Below are 25,113 nucleotides of genomic sequence, written 5' to 3' on the forward strand. Positions count from 1 at the left end.
AAAGAGTCCTCCGGAAAAAAAAACTGGGCAGAGATCAGTAACGTGGTAACAAGCAGGCCAGAATGGCCTAAAAATGTAGAACAGAACAACTGTTGCAGGCCTGAGAAGCAATAGCATCTCAGGGATCCCCGCCAACAGTCAAAGGATATGAGGGGAAGCAAGGCGGTCTCCAGTAGATATGTGCATTCCCGTTCGTACGAATGTTATTTTCGTACGAAAATTTTCATTTTCGTACCCGCAGAATAATGTGTACATACGAAAAAATTAAAGCACCAAAATACGAAAACAACGGGATTACGAATGAGCCGCATAACGAACAACCGCAAATACGAACGAACGATCTGACGAAAATACGACAAAACGAAAACGGCAAAAGAACGAAAATTACATCTATAACAAAAGATTTGCATTCTGTATCCTGTTTGAATCCCCTCTCTGCTCGTATCCCCAGTCGCATGCTCACACGACATCCACAACAAAAGATTTGCATTCTGTATCCTGTTTGAATCCCCTCTCTGCTCGTATCCTCAGCCGTATGTTCACACGACATCCACAACAAAAGATTTGCATTCTGTATCCTGTTTGAATCCCCTCTCTTCTCGTATCCTCAGCCGTATGTTCACACGACATCCACAACAAAAGACCTGCACTCTGCATTTTGAATTCCTTTTTTCTGTTCATATTTTGGATTCAACAGAATACAAATCTTTTGCCACAGATGTCACATGAACACACGACCGAAAACACGAACAGAAAAAGGAATCCAAAACACAGAATGCAAATCCCTTGCCACAGATGACATTTTTGTTTTTTTGAATGGGCAGTGAGTGTAGTTAGTGAAGCAGCTTCTCTTTTGTGCTGAGTAGTACAGTAAAGCCAAATAAACTTTTCTGTGGATTTTCATCTGAAGGGAGATCAGTTGGCCAGGCTTTTGAACCCAAAAATGGTTTTCTGATGGAGTTTAAAAACAAACACATTTTCTGAGAACGAACGGAAAACGATCGTTTTTATGTTTGTTGTTAAAAAAGTCTGACCAAGTGTACTGTATGGGGCTTAACAATAGTTAATATAGATGAGCCGCATGTTGAAAGTGCCGCGAATCCCGCAATATATTTACGAAAGTACAAAATGACGAAAATCCTTTTTCTGTTCGTATCTTCAGTCGCATGCCCACATGACATCCACAACAAATTGTCATAGATGTCACACGAACACACGACCGAAAACACGAACAGAAAAAGGGATCCAAAACACAGAATGCAAATCATTGACGAAAATTCACGAAAATTATTGTCTAACAAGTAACGAACATGAATTAAACAGAATAACGAACCATCCCGCATGTACGAAAATAAAACGGTAACGAAAATACGAAACTAACGGAATACGAAAAAATCTCATCGTACGAAAAACGAACGGGAACGAACAGGAAAACGTGCGTCTTACGAAAAACAAACGGAAACGAACCTATGGAACGATACGAAACAAAACAAAAAAAAAAAAAAAAAATTCTGTGCACATGTCTAGTCTCCAGTGAGGGTGAGGCAATGTGCCCTGCCAAGCCGCTCCATCTTTAGCTTGAGCAAGCAAGAGTCTCCTTAGAAACCTTCTATGAGTCATCTAGAAACAAAACCGTTAAAGGCATTTCAGTGGGAGAACAAAAAATCAAAGATCAAAGTTTAAACCCGTGTAAGGGGTAACAGGGGGTTGGGAACTCAAGGGAAGAATCATGAAGATCATCTCACAGATGGTCAGGTTGGTTGCTGGGGGCACTGAGGGCGTTATAGCATGGAGCAGGCTTTTGCTCCTCTTCTCACTGGAGTCCAGATTCAAGAAGGGGCCGTGGGAGCCCGGGAAGTGGTGGGAGTTGGCTGGCCATCTTCCACTGGTAGTGGTAGTAGGCCCAGATTCTTAAGGAAGGAGTCCCCTTCTTGCAGGACTCAAAGGCCGTGTTAAACTCCATCCTTTGTGATGGACAGACAAGTAAGGAATCTTGTGTTGTTGGAGATAGGAAGTGATAGTCTGTAAAGAATGTCTTTTTGCCAGAGTAATCAGGGAGTGGTCGCTAAAGATTTGGATTCTGTCCCCCTTGTAATCAATGTGAGATCTGTTGCAGGCTGCCAGGGTGAGCGCTTCCTTACTTTTAAAGTAGTGGAATCGCACCATGAAATCATGGGGCCTAGCACCCACCGGGGGTTTAGGAGCCAGGGATCTGTGAGCACGGTCCATACGCCAGTCGATGTCAGCAATGTCTGGAGCAAGACTATTGAACAAGCCCAGGAGGAATGATCTGATATTGTTGTCGGACACTTTTTCTGACACTCCACGGATCCTGAGGTTTTGGCGTCTCTCTCTGTTTTGCATATCTTCCTGGAGCTGTAGTTGAGAAATAGAGTATTTAAGGGACACATTTTCCTCTTCTAAAGCTTGCAGATAGTGAATAGTCTCATCGCATTTTTGTCTCAAGTGTGTTCACCAAGCTGAACTATTTCGCCCCTCTGTTTCCCGTAGATCTTCCACACTTCCTGGGCTATGCCCCTGGTGAACTATTGTGCGAGGGCCTGGAGCTTGATGTCCAGCAGCTCAGGGGTTAATAAAGCTTAGGAGGGTGAGGGCTGCTGCAAGGGGGGACCTGGCTGTGGGGGAGCCAGCTGTGAGTCATCTTCCGACATTAGGGTGCAGACATAATCTTCCGGATCCTGAAATTGAGACCGGGGATTGAGGCCTAGTGAAGGATTTGTCCATAGTAACGGTAGGCCATGGCGTTACTATGCAATCGGTGGCAGATGGAGCTGTGCAGGGATGATGGAGGGTGCCGTGGGTCCGGAGCTCACTGGTTACATGTCTGTCATCACCGAGAGCTGTGCATGCGCCCCTTGGATGACCTTTTATGAGTGGCATATCACCTGTGGTAAGAAGGGCACAGCAATAGCTATTTTCTGAGGAAACTAAAGAAGGATAGATTCTCTGAACAAGTCCTCTTTATTTTTTGCAGGGGTGCAATAGAGAGTATAATAATATACCATGTCATAATATAGCAGGAGATGTGTACAGTTTAGAAGATGAAAGCTCTTCAGAAAGTGCTAAACATAAAATATTATAGGTACTAGATTACAAATTATTAAGGATATTGGAGAGATTAAGGCCCAGATTCGCGTAGATGGGCGCAAAATTGTGCGGGCGTAACGTATCTCATTTACGTTACGCCGCCGCAAGTTTTTCAGGCAAGTGCGCGTGCGCCGTCCCTAAAATATCCCAGTGTGCATTGCTCCAAATGAGGTCACAAGGACGTCATTGGTTTCGACGTGAACGTAAATAACGTCCAGCCCCATTCACGGACGACTGTCGGATCTAATGGATATCGAAGATTTGCAGTCCAGGGACCTCGCCTGTGGAATGCATTACCAACCACCATCCGACTGGAGTCGGACCACTTGGCCTTCAGGAGAAAGATTAAAACCCATCTCTTCTGAGGTCAAGGGGTTCCTTACCCATGAAATGGATACAGCGCCCAGAGGTGATTCAGTTCGCATGTGTTGCGCTTTACAAGTCTCTCTCTCTCTCTCTCTATCTATGCGTAACACATAGATACGACGGCACTATGCAGAGATACAACGGCGTATCTGGAGATGCACCTTCGTATCTCTTTTGAGAACCTGGGCCTCTTTGGAGAGCTTATAGTATTTTAAAGGATTACAAACATCTCAACTTTTTAATTTGCTGCAATCAGATAGGGCATTTAGCATGAGGCATGAGGCTGCAGCCAGATCCTCTCATATAGGTGGATTCAGGTAGGCGGGTGCATATTTGTGGCGGCGTAGCGTATGGCATTTACACTACACCGCCGTAAGTTAGCGAGGCAAGTACATGATTCACAAAGTACTTGCCTGCTAAGTTACGGCGGCGTAGCATAAATCGGCCGGGCGTAAGCGCGCATAATTCAAATTCGTCTGAGGGGGAGTGTTTTATGCTAATGGGGGGTGTCCTTACGTGATTGACGTATTTTACGAATGGCGCATGCGCCATCCGCTTACATATCCCAGTATGCATTGCGGCAAAGTACGCCGCATGGTCCTATTGGTTTTGACGTGGACGTAAATGACGTAAATCCCTATTCACGGACGACTTACGCAAACGACGTAAAATTTTCGAATTTCGACACGGGAACGACGGCCATACTTAACATTACTATTCCAGCTATTTGATGGAATAACTTTAGGCCTGATAATGCGTTACATAAACGGCGTATCTGTACTGCGTCGGCCGGGCGTACGTTCGTGAATAGGCGTATCTAGTGATTTACATATTCTACGCCGACCGCAATGGAAGCGCCACCTAGCGGTCAGCCTAAAAATTACACTTTAGGATACTTACGCCGCTCGTATCTGAGCCTAATTTAAGCGTATCTGGTTTCCAGAATACGCTTAAATTAGCACCGTCGCACATTCAGACTTAGGCTGGCGTATCTACTGATACACCAGCCTAAGTCTTTCTGAATCCACCTAATAGAGTTTGACAGACTGCCTTCCCTTTGAACCTAAACACTAGAGAGGCCCATGACATTATAAGCATTACACAACTGTTTTTGAAATATTTAGAAAAAGCTTCTCAATGTATGAAAGCTCTCCATATTAAACATGTGCAGAACGAAAACATTTATTTTGTTTTTCGTTTAGATTTGTTATTTACATAAATACATTTAGTTAAATTTGTTTAATTTGTTTAATTAGTTTTTCGGAATTTGTTTTGTTTATTCGTTTTTGAATCGATTCGAAAAGTTTTCGAATCAATTTCAAATAGTTTTCAAAATCTCAAAGTTTTCCAATTTCCAAAAATAATAAAATAGAATAGAAAGTAAAGGAATAGACAATATATATTTTTTCTATTCTATTCCTTTATTTTTTATTCTATTTTATTGTGTTTGGAAATTTGAAAACTATTCAAATTCGAAACAATTTCAAATTCAAATTGGAAAACTATTTAAATTCGAAAACTATTCGAAAGCTATTCAAATATGAATTTCATCCATTTTTTTTTCGTTATTTCGGATTCATTTAAACTTGGTTCTATGCTAATTTGGAAATTCGAATACATCCGAATTTCCAAATAGCGAAAATGAATCCAAATTTTAATTTAGAACGAAAGAAACCACACATGTCTACTCCATATATGCATTTTGATATTGGGGTGATTAGCAGTAGGTGCATTTTTAGTGAATTGTGCCAGTCCAAAACTATGGGCCAAATTCTCAAAAAGTCTGTCTAACTTAAATTTCAGCAGTTAAGTTACACTGACTTAAAATTTCTACCTAAGTGCCCGATCGTCAAAGCACTTAGGTAGAAATTTCAGGCCGTGTAACTTAAGTGCCGCCGTCGTAAGGCGGTCCTCCTCTCCTGGGGGCGTTTAAAATTTAAATGAGGCGCGCTCCCGCGCCGGCCGTACTGCGCATGCGTGTGACGTCATTTTCCCGACGTGCAGCCTACCCACGTGCACCCACCACGTGGGTACCTGCCGGAGCATGATGGGACGGTGATGCCTATATAAATGTGATGCAAGGCGCGCTTCCATCATTACAGCGACAACAGGCGACGAATCAACATCGGAAGAGGGGAGAAGAACAGAAGACCCTGACGTCACAGAAGACCGCGCCGGCTGCCTGTTACTAATTGAGCTAACACACAAACATAGCAGGCAGCCAGCGCTGAAGAAGAAGGCACCGGAGAGCTGCAGAAGAACCGGGGTTCGCCGAGTCAACAGCGGAAGAGGGGAGAAGATGGAAGAAGCCCCCCGGAGTCCGGAGAAGCCCCCCCCGGAGAGCGGAAGAAGAAACCCCCCCCGGAGAGCGGAGAAGACCCCCGGAGAGTGGATGAAGAAGCCACCCCCTGGTAATTGAGCTAATAACAAAGACAGGGGGGGCATCCGGAGCAGAATAATAAATTATTTTAAAAAGCCTTGTGTTGTGTGTTTACTAACTTTTACTTTTTGCCTCCAGGTGAATGGATAGGGGTACGATGTACCCCATATCCATTCACTTAGGGTGGGGGGCCGGTATCTGGGGGCCCCCTTATTAAAGGGGACTCCCAGATTCCGATAAGCCCCCGCCCGCAGACCCCGACAACCAATGGCAAGGGTTGTCGGGAAGAGGTCCTGTCCTCATCAACATGGGGACAGGGTGCTCTGGGGTGGGGGGGCCCGCAGTGCGCCCCCCTGCCCCAGAGCACCCAACCCCCCCATGTTGAGGGCTCAGGAGGGGGGGGACGCTCGCTCGTCCCCACTCCCATTCCTGACCGGCCGGGTAGCGTGCTTTGGATACGGGTCTGGTATGGATTGTAGGGGGACCCCCTACGTCGAATTTTCGGCGGAGGGGGGTCTCCTTACAACCCATACCAGACCTAAGGGCCTGGTATGCTCCTGGGGGGGAACCCATGCCGGTTTTGAATTTAAAAATCGCCGTGGAGTTCTCCCTCAGGAATGCATACCAAATGCCGTCGCTGGAATTGGCCTTTACAATGTGTGACTAACTTTCCACATTATAAAACCAGCCCTAGTTTTGCGCAGGCAAATTCGGAACTTAGGCAGAAATCACAGTGCTGAAATGCTTTGAAAATCTGCTTAAGTCCTCATTTGCATACGCAAAGCTGCATTTCAATGAGAAATGCCCCCAGTGGCGGATGCGGTACTGCATCCTAAAATCTGACCGTGTAAGTGTCTTACACATGTCAGATTTTCTGCCTAACTTTGGAAAAAGCCTTTTGAGAATCGTTTCCAAAGTTAGGCACAGGGATACGCAGGCTGAACAGCAGTTAAGTCTGCGTATCTCTTTTGAGAATCAGGCCCCATATTTTTAAGGGCATGGTAGCCCACTTTTATTTAAATGAACTGAAATTTCCACAAAAGACATCAGTTGCCCATGCAGGGGGTTCCACCATTACTATAACTTGTACAATCAGAATACTTCAGCCTGTCTTACTTTCTGTCTTACTTTCTTGACACACAGCTGCTTCAGGCTTTAGGTCTACTCCTCAGACCAATACAAAGAGTACTTTTAAAGTAATTTGCACGATTAGAGCGCAGTAAAAGCTAGTTGTTAAGAAGCAGGCCCGGGAAGGCAGCCGCAGCGTCCCTAACAATCTATGATTTGTCAGCTTCCCCACTGACAGCAGAATAAATAAAAAAAATTGCCAGTAAAAACAGTAAAAAAAATGGCATGGGGGTCCCTTGGGGTCTGATATGGATTTTAAGGGGAAAGAAAAATAAAAAAATGGCTTAGAACCCCAAAAAATATATACCAGACCCTTACCTGAGCATGCAGCCTGGCAGGTCAGGAAGGGGGGGGGGCAAGTGCCCATCTCCTGAACCATACCAGGCCACATGCAAGTGCCCCCCACCCCAAAGCACCTTGTCTTCATGTTAATGGGGACAAGGGTCTTTTCTCCACAACCTTGGGCTGTGGTGGTGAGGGTGTGCAGGCAGAGAGCTTATCAGAATCTGAAAGCTCCTTTTAACAAAGAGACCCTCAAATCTTGCCCCCCCCCATGTGAATGAGAATGGGGTACCCATTCACCGAAAATAGTGTAAAAATAAATAAAAACTATGGCTACAACGTGGACCTACATTGCCAGGAGGCCGTCAATAGACATCCTACCCTTTGCATGCTCCCTGTGCATTCTGTGATCACTGAGTCAATGAGAGCTGATCATGTAATGTAAACAGAAGATTGGTAATCATTTTTTTTCTCCACACGATTTAAAAGCCTTTTATAATTCACTGGTGTGGATTGCAAAAAAAAAAAAAAAAAATTAGAATAATTAATAATAACAGACACAAGGTATTCTCAGGCCTCGTACAGACGAGCGGACCTGTTCGATGAAAACGGTCCGCGGAACGTTTTCATCGGACATGTCTGCTAGCAGATTTTGGTCTGATGGTTGTACACACCATCAAACCAAAATCCCCGCGGACAGAATACGCGGTGATGTGGCGGCGACGTGACGGCGATGTGCGCGAACCCGGAAGTTCAATGCTTTCACGCATGCGTCGAAACCTGTCTGGTCAGCTGGAAAATTGTCCGGTCGGCCCTACACACGACCGAACATGTCTGCTGAAACTGGTCCGACGGACCAGTTTCAGCGGACATGTTCGGTCGTGTGTACGAGGCCTCACAGTTGACTATTTCAATAGGGGCATAAGCAAGTTTTATGGCTCAGCACCAAATATTATTTATTATTATTATTTTATTTAACTATTATTTAAATCCTAAATGAGTGTAAACAAACAAAAAAATGGGTACATGAAAATAATGCAAAAAAGTATAAGGATCTGATTATCTATCTTGGTTATTTATTATCCATGGAATTTATAGAACCCCATTCATGTTATAGAGAAGGACTTTGGGATAGTCCCTGGGGCTAAATGTATCTGAGGGACCTGCCCTGAAGTACGAGAGCAGAGCTGAAGCCATCCTTCATTACCTGGTTTCGTTTTGATCACAGTAAATCGGCATCCTATGTGTGATCAGTTGCCATTTTTCTGTAGTATATTTTAGCCTGGTGAGTTGTTTCATATGATCTGAACAGTTCATTACATGTCTTGTTGGCTAGTAACAATGATAGGAGCATTAGAGCGGTACTTTTTTGTTTGTCCATATATTGAAAAGTTAATCTGAAACTTGTTTCTTGCTGCACAAAAATGTATTTTGCCGCATCCACTGACAGTGATGAAATGGATATTGGCATTCAATTTAAATATAAAATTAGAACAGTTGACTTTTCAGCATAGGGGAGCTCTAAACAAATTTCCAAAGAGTAACTGGTCTGGTATAAAACTGGTGAGAATATGAAAGATGCTATACGCTTAGAAATGTAATCAGAAACCAGAGAGATAGTATAAATTAGAATGTAAAAAAATGTAATGAGGAACTTTGTTTCGTTTTTGCTTTGTGGATGTGGTTTGTTCTGAATTTTTATGTTTTTCTATAGTATATGTGTTGATCGAAAAATATGTTTTCAATAAATAACATACTGTATGGATAAAAACATAATTGGTGGCAGACACTGGAGCAAGTGCATGTAGACTGTAAAAGAAAACCCCTTTGCAAAATGCAGCTTCATTTGTAAACTAAGCAGTGTACCGTATTTATCGTTGTATAACACACACAGGCGTATAACACGCACCCTAACTTTTAGAGGGAAGTTTCAGGGAAAAAACTTTCCACAGCCCCTGCGTATAACAAGCAGGCACAGTTTACCCTCTATTTTCAGGGTAAAAAAGTGAGTGTTATACGCCAATAAATACAGTATATGCTTTCAGTAAATCAACCTCAAAGTGTTTTAAAAAGGCTGGAGGACAAACAGGACAGGGCATTAGCGATCTCAATGTCTTACAGTTATGGTTTACATTTACTTTAATGTAGCATTTGTCTTCTATGGGGTTACCATTTTAATTTCTACAAACACCAAAAAGGAAAGAAAATTCATCTAACCTCACTATACTTTTTGTTTCTAATTAATTTCTCTTCCTGTAACTCTATATTCTTTTGCATTTGCTCTCCTTTGCAAAATGTTAATTTCCTTTTAATTTTTTTCTCCTATTACCACGTGCAAAGCATTTTCTTCTTTTTCATACCAATCCCCTCCTCATTTTCTAAGGTAAAGAGTACATCACCATTCATTGTTGAAAACAGACAATAGAAGGATAAAGGGTAGCCTGTACCTTAATTTTATTAATGATAATCAATCAGTGATCATATTTATCAATGATATCTTCATGTTAAAATGTCTCATATGCTGTTTTCCTATTCTCCTTTTTTTAAATTTTATTTATGTTATATTTAGATCTAATATAGTCATACAACAATCACACTAAAAAAAGCCTCTTTACACGTACTGCTTGTATGCCACTATCATATCTTATCACATGAGCTATTCAATTTACATTATTTTAATTGTAATATTATATGTACCGGTATTTGTTCTTGCTGTTACTTGTTTTCAGTCTCATAGTGAGCTAAGTTCTTTGTTTCCATTATCTGTGCTTGTGCCATGTAATCTTTGTGTATATGATCAATATAGTATTTCCTGTCTAGTTATTGACTTCCAAGCACTTATTGTAATTTTCACAACATTATTGTGAGCTGTGTTTTATACAGATTAACTTCTACTTTCTCATAAAGCTATTAATTGATCCTGTCTTCCCTATCTTCTATACTGTAGTTTACGTATACTGATTGGTGTGACCCAAACCTTCCTTCTTGAGGTTTCATTTACAACACTGTGCTATTTCCTGATCTGATTATTTCCTCTCCTTTCTCTCTGCATTCCTGTAGAGCTGAAATGCTTATCATATATTTCTACATAATTTCTATCTCACTTCCTACTTTTTGGTACTTTACATCCCCTGCCTTACAGGGGATGTAAAGGTTCCTTTAGGCTATTCCATTGTTGGTTCACTTACCTTTTCCTTCGATTTCCCTTCTAAATTTTTGTTTTCTTTCTCTGAATTTATCACTTCCTGTTCCTCCTCAGTAAGCTGTTCAGTAAGCTGTTCTGGCTGACTAACCACCGCTCGGATGATGGTGGCAAGTTTACTGAGGAGAAACAGGATGTGAGAAATTCAAACAAAGAAAAAAAAACATTTAGAAGCAAAATCAAAGGAAAAGGTAAGTGAACCAACAATGCACTAGCTTAAAGGAACCTATTTAGAAAATAAAAAACAAATCTTTACAACCCCTTTAAGCCTTACACACGATCGGACTTCCATCTGACTTTTCCATGGATTTCTGACCAAAGTTGTCCGAGAACTTGTTCTGCAGACACGCGCAGGACTTTTTCAGCCAACTTTCACCAAATCATGTGTTTTTCAGCTCTTTACCGCCACCCTTCGGGCAACTTCTGCTATTGTTGTCTGATCTTTAGCATTGGTTCTGAGCATGCGTGTTTGTACTTTGGACTTTAGTCCGATGGACTTTTGTACACAGAAACGAATTAGCCAACGTAGGACATTTGTTGCCAGAAAGTTTGTCTGGTTTTACAGCGAACATTTGTCCGATGAAAAAGCGAAAACATTTGTCCGATGGAGCGTACACAAGGTCGGATTGTCTGATCAAACAGGTCGGTCGGACATTTGTTGACAAAAAGTCCTATCGTGTGTATGGGCCTTAATATTTGCTACTATAGTTGGATGTTCCTAGCTGTTCTTCTTTTTTAAACCTCCCACCAAATATCCCTTTTTTTAGTTTTTCCACCTATACTTTGTTAACACACAGGGATTCTATGCAAATGAAAAAAAATCCCTAATCTCATAACTATAAAATCTACAACTATTCTCAGTTTTAAGATATTTCATGCATTCCATGTTCTGAATCATGTGCCATGGTCCTGTATTATAATTGGAGATTTTCCTACCCTCGGGGACGGAAAATATAGATTTTATTAAAAACAGGAGGCGAGTATTATGCTATAATCTTTCTTTACTGTCATCCAGCAGCAAGAGAGTTAATGAAAAGAAAAAACGTTACACAGATAGGTATGCAAATGAACATAGGTAGACTGTCCAATCAGGTAACAGGAGTATGTTTTAAAGGTGAGGTGCAGGTGATATTCTTCCTCTTTCTTGATGATAAAACTAGACTGGAAATAACTTGAACTGGAAACTAATTGGAACAACTTGAACTTGAAGTCCACAGTAGAATAGGCGCATTAAGCTGAAAAAGAATGCATTATGTAAGAGCAAAATAAATCTTGAAGGGTAGGGTATTAGGGTGGGATAATACTCGCCTCCTGTTTTTAATAAAATCTATATTTTCCATCCCCGAGGGTAGGAAAATCTCCAATTTTATGGCAAACAGGAGGCTCATATTATGCTTGTTCAAAGCTGTATGCTCTAGAGCATTAAATAAACGTACAACCTATAGTTATAATACATTCATAGACACATGAGATTCAGGTCTAAAGTAGAAATTCTTAAAAGTGGATTCTGAAGACCAGTTTGCGGTTCGCATTAAATCTGATAGAGAACCACCTGATTGAAATACCTTAGTGGCCATTGCACCTCTGGTGGAGTGGGCGCCAAATATGGAAATGTCAATGCCTGCCAAATCCATGGTTTGTCTCACCCATCTAGCCAAGGAGGGTGAGGAAACTGGATGGAAGGGTTTGCAGTAGGAAATTAGTAATTGAGATGAGTCAGGGTCTCTAAAAGGTTGAGATTTGGTTTCATAGGTTTTTAGACATTGGACTACACAAAGGTTTGGATTGAAGGGAAAGGCCGGATAGAAGACCGAATGTAAGTTGGTCTTTGTGCGTCTGAAAATGGAAAATTGAACACCCTGGGGAGAGAATTGTCTACGGGATATATCTAGGGCTTTTACATCCGCTACTCTTTTAAGGGAGATGAGACAAAGTAGTACTGTTAGTTTGAAAGATAGAAGTTTTAAAGACAGATTCTCATTATCACCCCAGGAGTTAAGAAAATCTAAGAGGATGAGGATTCTGAAATGGGTATAGTAGAATAGAAGGGAATACTGGGAGTAATCGTGGGTAGTCTATGCTCATCTCCAGAGCCTGAGGGAACCATGTTTGGGATGGCCAGTAAGGGGTTATCAGAACTATGTTCGATTCTAGGTAACGTGTCAGAAGGAGAGCCCTTGATATTAGAGCAAAGGGGGGGAAAGCGTAAGATGTTCCTTTCGGTCAAATTTGTAGAAGGGCATCTGTCCAAAATGCTTCTGGGTCTGGACGCCAACTGAAATATGTTGGAATCTGTCTGTTCAGGCGTGATGCAAACAGATCTATCTGGAAAGGACCCCACAGGGAGTTTTAGATGTTGAAAAATTGTCTGGTTCAACATCCAATCGTTGGAATCTGTTAGATAACAGGGAATTCCAGTCTGCAATGGAATTGGATAGGCCTGGGATGTATTCCGCCTTCAATATAATGTTCTTGTCCAGGCAAAAATGCCAAAAATCCTTTGCAATGTTCGCCAAAGGTTTGGATTTTGTACCTCCTAAGCGATTGATGTATTGTACTGCGGATATGTTGTCCATGCGCAGTAGAATACAACAATCGGATCTGTCTCTCGCAAAACTCTTGAGAGCAAATGATCCCGCTAAGAGTTCGAGACAATTGATATGTAACAGAGCTTCGTCTGGAGACCATTTCCCTCCTGTTGTAAGAGGGCCGCAGCGAGCACCCCAACCTGAGTTGCTTGCGTCTGATTCTATTATTAAATCCGGATGTGGATGGAAGATAGTCTTCCCATTCCACATCTGGATGTGAGTCAGCCACCAAAGTAATTCTTCTTTGGTGTCCGGAGTTAGTGTTATCTCGTCGGAATATGCCAAGCCGTCTCTTAGATGTTGGGCTTTTAGTCTCTGTAGTGCTCTGTAGTGTGAAGGTGCCGGAAATATCGCTTGAATGGAAGCTGATAATAGACCGACAATCCTCGCAATTGTCCGAAGAGATATTTGACTTTTGTTCAGGACTGAGCGAATCTCTCTTCTGATCGTCTTCAATTTCCTGTTTGGAAGACTCAGAAGGGATAGTTGGGTATTGACAAGAAAACCCAGAAATTCTACCTCCTTTGAAGGGGTTAGGATGGATTTCTTGTAATTGATTATGAATCCCAGCATGTTCAGAAGGGATATCGTCCATTGAATGTGTAAATGAATAGTCTGAAGTGATTGTGCCATGATCAAAATGTCGTCTAAATATATTATTAGACGAACACCCCTGCTCCTTAGAGCTGCTACTACTGGTTTCAGTAGTTTCGTAAAGCACCAGGAGGCAGAAGACAGACCGAATGGGAGACTGGTGAATTGCCATTTCTTGTTTTGCCACAGGAATTGAAGAAATGGTTGGGAATTCTCGTGCATGTGCACTGAAAGATAGGCATCATTCAGATCTATTTTTGCCAACAAGTCTCCTTGTAATAAAAGGTCTTTTAACAGGTGAATACCTTCCATTTTGAAATGGCGGTAATGGATGAAATTGTTTAGATATTTCAGATTTATTATTGGTCTGAAACCTCCATCCTTATTTTTGACCAGGAACAGGTTTCTCACAAAACCTGGAGTTTGCAAGGGAACTTGAACTATGGCCCCTTTGGAGTAAAGCTCTTTTATCTCCAGTGAGATGAGCTTTTTGTCCTCTTCTGAGAACCTTATTGGAATAGGATCCTGACTTTGAGTCGGTAAAGAGGTGAAATCTATCTGGTAACCTAACACGGTGTTCAGAGGGCCTCTGGGGAAATGACCTTCGGTAGAAGATCTGTTGGAAATCGGCCCTTGAGTTTCCCAGCTTTGGGAAAAACTTTGGTTGGAAAACCTTTTTGAGTGATGATTGGGCCTTGTCTAAAGAAGTAAAGAGAGCTACGTATTTGTTGATCTCTTTAATAAAAGAGTCACCAAAAAGTAGACCCTTGGTGATGGAAGATGGTTGAGATGAAGCGAGATGCATAAGCTGTGGATCCAGCTTCATCAGAATCGATCTTCTCCTTTCGCTAGAGATGGCCGCATTCGCGTTGCCAAATAGTACAATGGCTCGCTGAGCCCAACCTTTCAGGACATTTAAATCTATTGGGGTGTTAGATGAAACTGCTTCTTCTATTAAATCTAGAATCTTAGCTAAGGGGCCTAACATGTCTAATAATTTATCTTGACAGAAACGATATGATCTGTCCACCCCCTTTTTTGGGTGTTTTCCTGATTTTAGAAGGGATTTAACTAATGCGGGGTCTAATTAGGGTGTATTGGCTAATTTCTTTGGGAGGGACGGTCTTGGGCACTCTGCTCTTAACTTACTAGCCTCGTTCTTATCTAATGGTTTCTGGATCCAGAGGCTTAAACATTTCGTAACTAGGGAATGGGTAACCCATTCCCCTGAACGGGGATGTTTAATTTGACCTGGGTCGAAATACGGATCACCAGAGCCGTCTATAATAGCAACCTCGGATTCCTCCTTTTCAAGGGTATTCCTTCTTCCGCATCAGAGACATTCTCATATTCAGAGTCTCTTCCTTCTTCTGATAAAGATTCCTCATCAGAAGAATAATTGCTGGAAGAGGTACGGTAAGAGTCTGGTTTTTGCCTCTTTGAGGCCATTTTTACCCGTTGTAAGATCAACTCCTCCCGGGCAGAGGGTATAACGTGTGACCTAGCAGACAAATCTTTCACCGCTCCAGGTGAGCCTCGTGTATCATTAAGGGTTGTTGAACCACCAGGGTGCCGGCGATGCTGATTATAGCAAATGGACGAAAAAACTCTGGATAGCCGCACTCCAAAGAGTGCGGAGTGCGGCTATCCAGAGTTTTTTCGTCCATTTGCTATAACGTGTGACCTCTTGTCACTGACAGTAGCCTTTCCTTTACTAGGAGGCTTAGAAGATTCACCCTGGTTCTCCATCAGGACCATTCTTTTAGAATGGGAGGGACCAGTATGAGATATATGATGTCGTTTTTGAGACACTTTACCCGCTTTTTTCAATCCCTGAATCATGTGGGATGTAGAGTCCTCCGCTGACCAATAAATGTCAGATGGGGTAATAGGTAAAGGTTCAGGGGTAACCTGAGGTTTACTTTGAGACAGGGCCATGACTACCGATTGTGCAATGGAATCATGCATGGCCGTCTGCATAGCAGATTGGATGGATTTATCTATTATGGATTGGATTTTCTGTTTTTCCTCAGGGATATCTGAGGGGGTAACAGTAGTGGAATCTTTATTAGACATAGTGAGGTGTGAGTAAATGTGATTGACTGAAGACAAATTATTCTGAAAGAGAACAAATAATAGAACAACTAATTAATATATATGCAGCAGAACTATATATATTTTTTGTATCAGCAGACAACATATATGTCAGCAAGAGGGCACATATATTATGAGCGTATACCCAAACATATATATATATATATATATTTATTACTAATATTCTGACTGCAGTTCAAAGTGTGTAAGTATATATGTATATATATATACATACATCTATACACATATATATATATATATAAGTATATATACATATATCTATATGCATATATCCATATGAACAAACATATGTTTATTTAAATTTGTTTGTGTAAATGTGTTACTATTTGTTTGTGTGTGCCAAACATACACCCCTGAACCTAAACCGTGTTCAGGTTTGGTATGTGGCAGGCACACACCCACACAGGAGAACGGACTTTCTGTCAGGGAACGGCGGTATAGCAGCGCTGCAGCGCAGTGAGGAGACACACTGCGTGTCGGGCCGCGAATCCGCGCGGGACCGCGCCACAGCTGAGCACCAGCTGTGAGGAAACGATATCCCGGACTGCCGGGATACCGCCGAACGGCCGCGGTGAGGGGACGCGGGCCGTCCGAGAACAAGTGAGTGTGCTGTAAGCGGGGGTATTGGAATGGTGAGGAGACCACCTGGGAAGATAATGAATAGAAGGGGGGTGGGCAATGCTGGGACTGCCATTAAGGATAAAAAGTACGGCCCTGCAAACTGTGACAAGCGCAGGTTTTGCAGGGAAAACTCTGCAGAAAATGAATATAAATATATATATATGAAATGAGTTATATATTGTGACAGGGTACATGATTCCATGTATGTCAGTGAGAGGTTGTAAAGATCAGCTTTCCCTTTCTTAGAAAGGGTTAAGCCTGGCCAACAGGAAAACCTCCTCTCTTTCCCTATTAATTACACAACACCTGATAGAGACTGGAGGAGGGAGAGCTCAGCCTGAGGCATGCTGAGCTGAACAGGACAGGTTGGAGACTGTCTTCTTTGGAGAAACAAGGTCTGTCACAGACAATCCCTTATTTGGACTATTATTTGTTTATTTGTTTTATACTGGAGGCTGGAATAGCCCCTTCAGTACACAGTAGTCAGGGACCGTACTGTTAGTTAGCTTCCTAAGCTGAAGTAGGCCGTTTTGTTTTTGTATTATTTCTTTTGAGTGCAATAAAGCCATATTTATTGCTTATGTTCAGCGACTTTGCTGCATTACATTACCGCTATTCCGTGCGACCTTGTCACAATATATATATATATAATATATGTAGAAGCACCTGAGGAAAACATTTCAATGTACTTATCTGGCTGGAGCAGCAAGAAAGAGGAAGAATATCACATGTACCTCACCTTTATAACATACTCCTGTTACCTGATTGGACAGTCTACCTATGTTCATTTGCATACCTATCTGTGTAACGTTTTTTCTTTTCATTATTTCTCTTGCTGCTGGATGACAGTAAAGAAAGATTATAGCATAATATGAGCCTCCTGTTTGCCATAAAATTGATAATTATTATTTTTTTATCTGCATAAAAATATACTGGTTTGAGGAAAATTTGTTGTTTTCCTTGATTGGGTCACCAGGCCTATTTTAACATTGAGAAGCACTTGTCTGATTTATAGATGGGTTGGCTTTCCAACATTCTACATACATTTTTTTGGTATTATTTCCCCTAACTTGCAAGTCAATAGGGACAGTATTCAATTACTGATGGTGCTAACTTACTAGGTAACAAGGCTGCCAATAGGCTCCTTAAATATTAAAATCCTCTATTAACATTAGTTTTAAATTCTGGTCTGCCAGGAGAGTGATGTTTTCGGAGTGGAACACTTTTCCAGATATGAAGTAATTTTCCATAGATCTTAACCCATTCCCGTCTGACCTATTGTAAAGTGAAGGCCAGGCGTGAGCACTGTTATTCTGGGAGGACATCATATGATGCCCTCCCAGGATCATACCTCGCACACACTCACTGTGCTCTGGTGTGATCTGTCACCTGATGTGTCCTTTGGACACAGCCAATGACAGATCACTGTACGAGGCCGTTGCCGTTACATGTGATCGCTGTGGCCAGATCACAGATCACATGACAATTGTGAACAATGGATGGCTTCCTTTCATGCCATTCATTGTGTACAATTGTGTTGATCACTGTGATTGGTCACAATGGTCACATGTTACAGACAGGGCCAATCACCGCTCATCTGTAACATGATATTGACTGTGGCCAATCACAACAATACAAACTGAATGGATCTTTTTAATTAAGTAAAAATGGTTGTGATATTCACTGTTATAAACAATCATAGTTTGTAAAAAAATAAAAAATAAATCCTGATCACCTCCCCAGAGTAGTACAATGTTACTATAGTAACACTGTATTGCTCTGGTTGCAGTATGCAAAAAAAAATTAAAAAAGAAAAGAAAAAAAATGTAATAAAGAAGAAAACAATATTAGGAAAACTGAAAAAATCATGTATTTTGTTTTATATGACAATGCTGTACTGTACTGGTAGCAGTTTGTACAATTGTTTATTTATTTTAAATGTGAAAAAACAATATTTTTTAATTTCTTATTTTTTTAAAAAAAGTTGTGACAAAAAATTACAGCTTTTCAAATCTTGCCATGCCTCTTACTAAATGCCTTTCACTGTACATTTTTCATATACACACACACACACACACACACACACACACACACACACACACACACACACACACACACACACATCATAGTTTGTGGGCTTTCCTACAGACTAAATAATATAAACTGATTTGGATTTTTTCACCAAAGAAATGTAACGGTATACATTTTGGCCTAAATTTATGAAGACTGATTTTTTTATTTGCAAAATGTTATAACATAAACAAAGAAAACTTTCATATGCACTTACCTGATTGGTACTTTTAGGAAAAAAATATACACATGAAACTGAGTGGTCATCATTTATGTTTTATATGTCAATTTAAAAGGAAGTTTATTTCCAAATTCTTTGAGGGCTTCCTATTATCTCAACTACTAATTATACAGCCAGCTCACAGATATTCTAGAGTCCAAATGCCACATATAAGGTCTAAGTGCCAGATACAATATATAAAAAAAGAACCATTAGTTATAATTGTACACCCCCTTTCCCTTTCCCCTTCCCTTTCCCTTTCCTTTGAATCAATACTCAACAGATGTATACTGTGCATACTGTGCTGCAATACTTGTTCTTTATAAACATTTAGGCCCGGATTCACATACATTGGCGCATATTTATGCCGCCGTAGCGAATCTAATATAGGCTATGCCGACGCAGCGCAGAGAGGCAAGCACCAAATTCACAAAGCCTCTGCTGCCCAAACTGCGCTGGGTTTCCTCGGCGTAAGCCGGCGTAGGTGGAAGTGGGCGTGAGCCATGCTAATGAGGCGTGACCCCATGCAAATGATGGGCCAAGCGCCATAGAAGTACTTAAAATGAACGGCGCATGCACCGTCCCGTGGACGCATCCCGGTGTGCATGCTCAGAATCACGTCGGATCAACTGCCTAAGATACGTCGAATCACTGCCTACGACGTGAACGTAACCTACGCCTAGCCATATTCAACGTAAAAATACGACGTTCCCTGTGTTCCCTGGTCCATACCTTTGCATAGGATGCGCCTCCTATATGGGGAATAACTTTATGCCGGACGTACGACTTACGTAAACCGCGTATATTATGCGCCGGGCGCAAGTACGTTTGTGAATCGATGTATCTCCCTATTTCCATATTTGAATAGGAAATCAATGCGCCCACTATACGCTGGCGTAGGGAAGTTAGCCTATTTTCAGGCGTTTCTTAGTTATGTGAGCACGGCACACAGATACAACGGCACATATTTACACTTACGCAGCGTATCTCGAGATACGTCAGTGTAAGTGCTTTGTGAATCCGGGCCTTAGTGTATATGCTATGGAATGCTTGACAAACATTTCATCATAATTTACCTAAGCTATGTATTTTATATTTTGTTTATTTAATAAACTGAATACATAAAAATGTATAGAGTTTGAGCTTAATTGCTTGTCCCTTTAGGTGTTTTAGTTTAAAATTCACAATTCACAACTGGTCACCTACATTTGAGCTTGTAAAATTAGTTATAGTTAATTTAGGCATTGCTTTACGGGTGCTGAGATGACTTGTGGAGTTTGTTACATGCATTTTATGCTGAAACATTCTTAGGTGTTATGGGTTTTCATTTTGTCAATATTTGTTTCCTTGTCAAAGAGGTTTATTGATTGCACAATAGAATGAAAGTACAGTTTTTACATGTACAAGGATATATAGACAAGCTTTTTGTTAAACAATAGCAATTATAAATGTAGGTAACATAGTATGTTTTGGTTTGTGCTAAATTTCAATGCACACATATAATGAACTGTTCAATGTTATTTTATCATGTTAGTATGAATATTATAACTATTAATGCCTAACAAAAGTTATCCTTTAAGAATTAATTTGTACATGTGTAGGTCAAACATGTATTAATATTGAGCTGATATATATAAACAAATATTATAAATTAACTCATAAGGAAAAAAAAGACAAGAAAAATAAAAGTAAGAGAGAGGGGGTAAAGGAAAGATTAGATAAAGGGTAAGTTCACAAGGTCGTTCCAGGTACCAAAGCGTGGTTCAGCACAGTTATTCCCTGTATGAATAAAAGTGTGGTTTCTCGGTTTTGTTAAATAAAGAGTTACAATGGCTGAAGAACTGAATCATTAAAATGTGGGGGTAGATGAGTTTTTATCCATGGATTCCATATTTTCTTGAACTTTGGGATATGGTTACCTTTAATGGCAGACATTTTGGCATGAGACATTGCAGAATTAATTCTGTTCTTTGTTTCAGCCAATGCCAGTGTTGGTGATTTCCATGCTTTTGCCATTGTTTGTTTAGCAGCAGTTGAAAGTTGAACAAAAAGCTTAAATTGACAGAATGTTAAATGGTCAGGTTTCATATTAAGTAATGCTATGAAATGGTCTGGTGATAGCGGTGTTTGGAAACTTTTGGAGGCTAGTTCAAAGATTTTTCACCAAAAAGATCGAGCTATTGGGCATGTCCACCATATATGCAGGTGTGTACCTGGATCTGTACAGCCCCTGAAACAGAGGACTGAATGGTTGAGAGTGTATTTGGCCACTCTGACAGGTACAAGGTACCAGCGGGTTCGGACTTTATAATTTGTTTCCATCACTGTAACATTGGGCGAGGAATATTTAGTAGTTAACCATATTCTGGACCATTCTGCATTGTCTAGTGTTTGTCCCAGATCTTCCTCCCATTTTTGGACATGGGTTATTTTATCAAATTTTGAATTAGTCAAAAGTTGTATCTAAAGAGATGATATCATTCCCTTAGCAAGTGGGTCATTTTTGCACATTGATTCAAAAGTGGAAAGGTGAGGTAAGGGTGATTCAACATTTGTAAGGGGTGTGAATTTTTTTGATTTGTAAATTACTGAACAGTTCTCACTGCGGCAAACCATAGCTTCCCCTAAGTTCCAGGAAGGATCGGAAGGATTTAGGAGTGACTAATTCATGATGTGTTAAGAGGTTGGCATTTGACCAGGCTTTAAATGATTTTGGGTATATCCAAGCCGGGTAAATTGCAAGATTTTTGACAAAGGATAATTGGGGATTATGTTTTGATTGCAATTGATATTTTGTTTTCGGGCTGTCCCAAAGAGATGCAAAATATTTGGTTATAGGATTACTTAGTGCACGACAGTCTTTCGTTTGGAGCCATAATAAGTTAGAGATTGAAAGTGGATCACATTCTGAGGCTTCTATAAGTTCTCCATAATGTGATTTCCTTTTTTGTATGATACTTGGTGATACTGGTCGGATGGGCGGCTTTGTAATCGTTGGCAAAATTGGGGAGACCAAGCACTCTATTAATTCTAGGGACAAATAATGCATGTTCCAGTATATGTGGTTTGATAGGGCCCCAGACAAATCATATTGCTATTTGTTGCACTAGTCTCAAATAGTAAGATGGGATAGAAATTGGTAATACTCAAAATAGGTATAGTAATTTAGGCAAAATGGTAATTTTGGTTGCGTGTATTCTTCCTATCCAGGATAATGGGAGTTGTGACCATTGTTTCAATAAGGTTGTTATTTGTTTTAATAAGGGGGGGTAGTTGGCTGATAATAGATCTGTGTGAGAGGCTGTTAGATGGATTCCTAAATATGGGATAGACTTGTCTGCCCATATAAAGGGGAGTGCAGCTTTTGCTGGTATCAATTCTGCATCAGTTAGTGAGATATCGAGAGCCAGACATTTCTTGGGGTTAATGGCAAGACCAAAGATTGACGCAAATCTACTTAAAATAGGCAAAAGATTAGGGCCTGAAATTTGTGGGAATGACAGGAAAATAAGGATTTCGTCCGCGAATATGCAAAGTTTATGCTGTAGACCAACTACATTGATGCCAGTAATCGTGGGGTTGTTCCTAATAAATTGAGCTAAGGGTTCTAAAATAATAATAGAGCGAATAAGAGAGGGGGTAGTGGGCATTCCTGTCTTGTGCCTCCTTCGATATTGAATGATTCAGATTTGTGTCCTGCATATTTTATGTACGCCTTAGGCTTGTTATATAGTGCCATTATCCATTTTATGAAATGTGGGCCAAACCCCCATTTTTGTAAAGAGTATTGCATGTAAGGCCATGAAACTGTGTCAAATGCACTCTTGATGTCTAACGAAAGGAAACAAGAAGGGATACAACGTTTTTTGGCAACGTGTACCATAAGCACTGCCCTGTGCACATTATCGCCCGCCTGTCTATGCAGCATAAAGCCTATTTGATCTTTGTGTATTAAATGACATATTATTTGATTAAGGTATTTTGCTAAAACTTTTGCTAACAGCTTAATATCTATATTTAGCAACGGAATTGGTCAATAACCTGCAAGGCGGTAGTATCCGAAAGGGGCTTTGGGATCATGCATACTATTGCCGTCAAAGATTCTTGCTTGAAAGAGTGGTCGTCTATGAGTTGGCTAAAATAGGGGATAGAAGTTCTGTAAACGTGCAGTAATATAGGGGCGAATAACCATCTGGGCCCGGTCTTTTATTCATCTTTAGTTCTTTAATCGAAGCAGCTACTTCATCCGTTGATATACAGTAGGTTCTTCTAAGAGTGCTTTATGATCATGGGATAAGTCTAGTAATGTGATATTAGCAAAGAAGGAATCAGCTTTAGTGTCATAAAAATTTTGAGTTGATTTGTGTAAAGATGCTAGGTGTGTTTTGAATTTATGTACAAATTTGACTGGGTTACTAGTGTAATTGTCTTTAGACACCTTCAGGCGAATTGGTTTGAATGATTTATTTATTGAATTCAGTGCTCATGCTAAATATGTGCCTGGTTTGTTGGTTTTCATATAAAAAATATGTCTAGTGTGTTTATAGGTTTTATCTGCTGATTCTGTAAGAAATAAGTCGTATTCTATACATGCTTTTTCCAATTGGGATTTCGTATTGGGTGATGGATTATTTTGAAATGAGCTGCATTAAAGTCGTTTTCTAGTTTTTGGGCAAGGATTTCACGTTCCATTTTGAACAATGTAATTTGTCTCTGTATATTGCCCCGCAATACCGGTTTGTGGGCTTCCCAGAGTGTAAGGGAGGATGTATCTGGTGTATTATTGTGCAATAAATATTCTTTTAAAGCCTGCTCAACTTTCTAGCATTGTGATGGGTGTTTTAGCATTATGTCCGGTAGGTACTAAGTGTGCCTTTGGTATAGTGGAAGCTATGGTTGTAACTACCGCATTGTGGTCTGACCATGGAATGGGGAGTATATCAGATGTGAGTTCCTCTGGTATCATACCAATATTTAGGAAAATATGATCAATGCGGGAGAAGGATTGATGAGGGTGTAAAAAGTAGGTGTATCTTTTTTTTATTGGATTGGTTTCTCTCCAAATGTCAACCAAGTTGTATTTGGAGAGGAGATGAGAGAGAGACAATTTGTTCAATGTATTGTGAGGAGTATAGGGTGATTTGTCAAGGAATGGAAGGAGAACCTGATTTGAGTCTCCACCCATAATCACTGTTCCAATTTTGTGTGTATTCTCCACTTGCAAAATATGTGAGAGGAAGGAGGAAGGTTTTTTGTTAGGAGCATAGTATGAGACAATAGTAACTGCCGTATCAATCAAATGTCCCCGAAGTATTGTGTATCGTCCTTCTGGGTCTATGATCTCCAATAATAAAGTGAAAGGGGTGGATAAGTGGAAATCTATAAGAGTTCCACTTTGTTTAGAATTCGCTGAGGCAGTAAAAATTTGTGGGTAAAAAGGGGACATGTATTTAGGCGTGGAATTATTGCCTTACGTGCATGAAAAGTGTGGAATGCTTTGGTCCTTTTTTGTGGTACATTTAAACCCTGAACATTCAGGGATAATACATTTATCAGAGCAATGGTAGCTGGATTATAGAGAGTAAACTTACCAAGAAGTGTCCAATTCAGGATTGGTGAGACGACCTGTGTGAACTTAGAAGGAATAGGAGAAGAAAGAGATCTCATAGAATCTGAAGTGGAAAGGAAAGAGAAAACAGAAGCAAAAAAAGGTTAACATATATATTGCTTGATTTGAGACAAATAGATATGCAAACATTTAAAAATTAAAAAAATTAAAAAATTTCAAATATGGCCCATGATAGGGTATGAGGAAAAAGAGCCTACTTCGGACTCCCACATAATATGTGTGGATTAGCGAGGTAGACCAAGGAGGGTGCACAGATCTTCCTCGTGCAGGAAAAAGCCCTAAAGTGAGAGCATCAATAAGATGCATATATTTCGGGCTGCAGGTAATTTGAACAAAGGGCCAGATTCATTTAGAATTACGGCGGCGTAACGTATCCCATTTACGTTACTCAGCCGCAAGTTTTCAGCGTAAGTGCTTGATTCACAAAGCACTTACCTGTAAACTTGCGGCGGCGTAGCGTAAAGCCGTCCGGCGCAAGCCCGCCTAATTCAAATGGGGCATTCCTGCGCCGAACGTACTGCGCATGCTCCGTTTTGAAAATTCCCGCCGTGCTTTGCGCGAAATGACGTCACCCGACGTAATGTTTTGAACGGCGACGTGTGTTACGTACTTTCGTATTCCCGGACGACTTTCACAAAAAAAAAATATTGAAATTTGACGCGGGAATGATGGCCATACTTTAACATGGGCTGTCTAATTTTACACCACCTAAATAGCAATCGCAACTTTACGACGGGAAAAGCCGACTAGCGACGACGTAAGAGAATGCGGCGAACTTGCGTACCTTCGTGGATTGCCGTAAACAGCTAA

The 25,113-nt window shown here is 40.8% G+C and overlaps 2 protein-coding genes across 3 annotated transcripts in view; one reads left to right on the plus strand and one right to left on the minus strand.

The window, feature by feature from the left end:
* The window catches only part of GRIK2 (glutamate ionotropic receptor kainate type subunit 2), an 843,393-nt gene that overhangs the window by 660,512 nt on the left and 157,768 nt on the right, over window positions 1–25,113 (plus strand). The window lies entirely within an intron of this gene.
* On the minus strand, window positions 14,061–15,857 carry LOC120937158. Its single transcript, XM_040350161.1, has 2 exons — window positions 15,333–15,857; window positions 14,061–15,149 (listed from the first exon to the last, which is right to left on the minus strand). The coding sequence occupies exons 1-2, from the start codon at window positions 15,722–15,724 to the stop codon at window positions 14,930–14,932; spliced, it is 612 nt and encodes a 203-aa protein (XP_040206095.1). The 5' UTR covers window positions 15,725–15,857; the 3' UTR covers window positions 14,061–14,929.

This window comes from Rana temporaria, chromosome 4 (assembly GCF_905171775.1).
Source record: "Rana temporaria chromosome 4, aRanTem1.1, whole genome shotgun sequence".
Taxonomy (NCBI): domain Eukaryota; kingdom Metazoa; phylum Chordata; class Amphibia; order Anura; family Ranidae; genus Rana; species Rana temporaria.

Bases quoted from the DNA above. Each gene is read 5' to 3' on its own strand.
- LOC120937158 (XM_040350161.1), bottom strand. From the start codon at position 15,724: ATGTCTAATAAAGATTCCACTACTGTTACCCCCTCAGATATCCCTGAG. The intron at 15,150-15,332 runs GTCACACGTTAT...TTTGTCTGCTAG, and splicing joins GCTACTGTCAGTGACAAGAG to GTCACACGTTATACCCTCTG.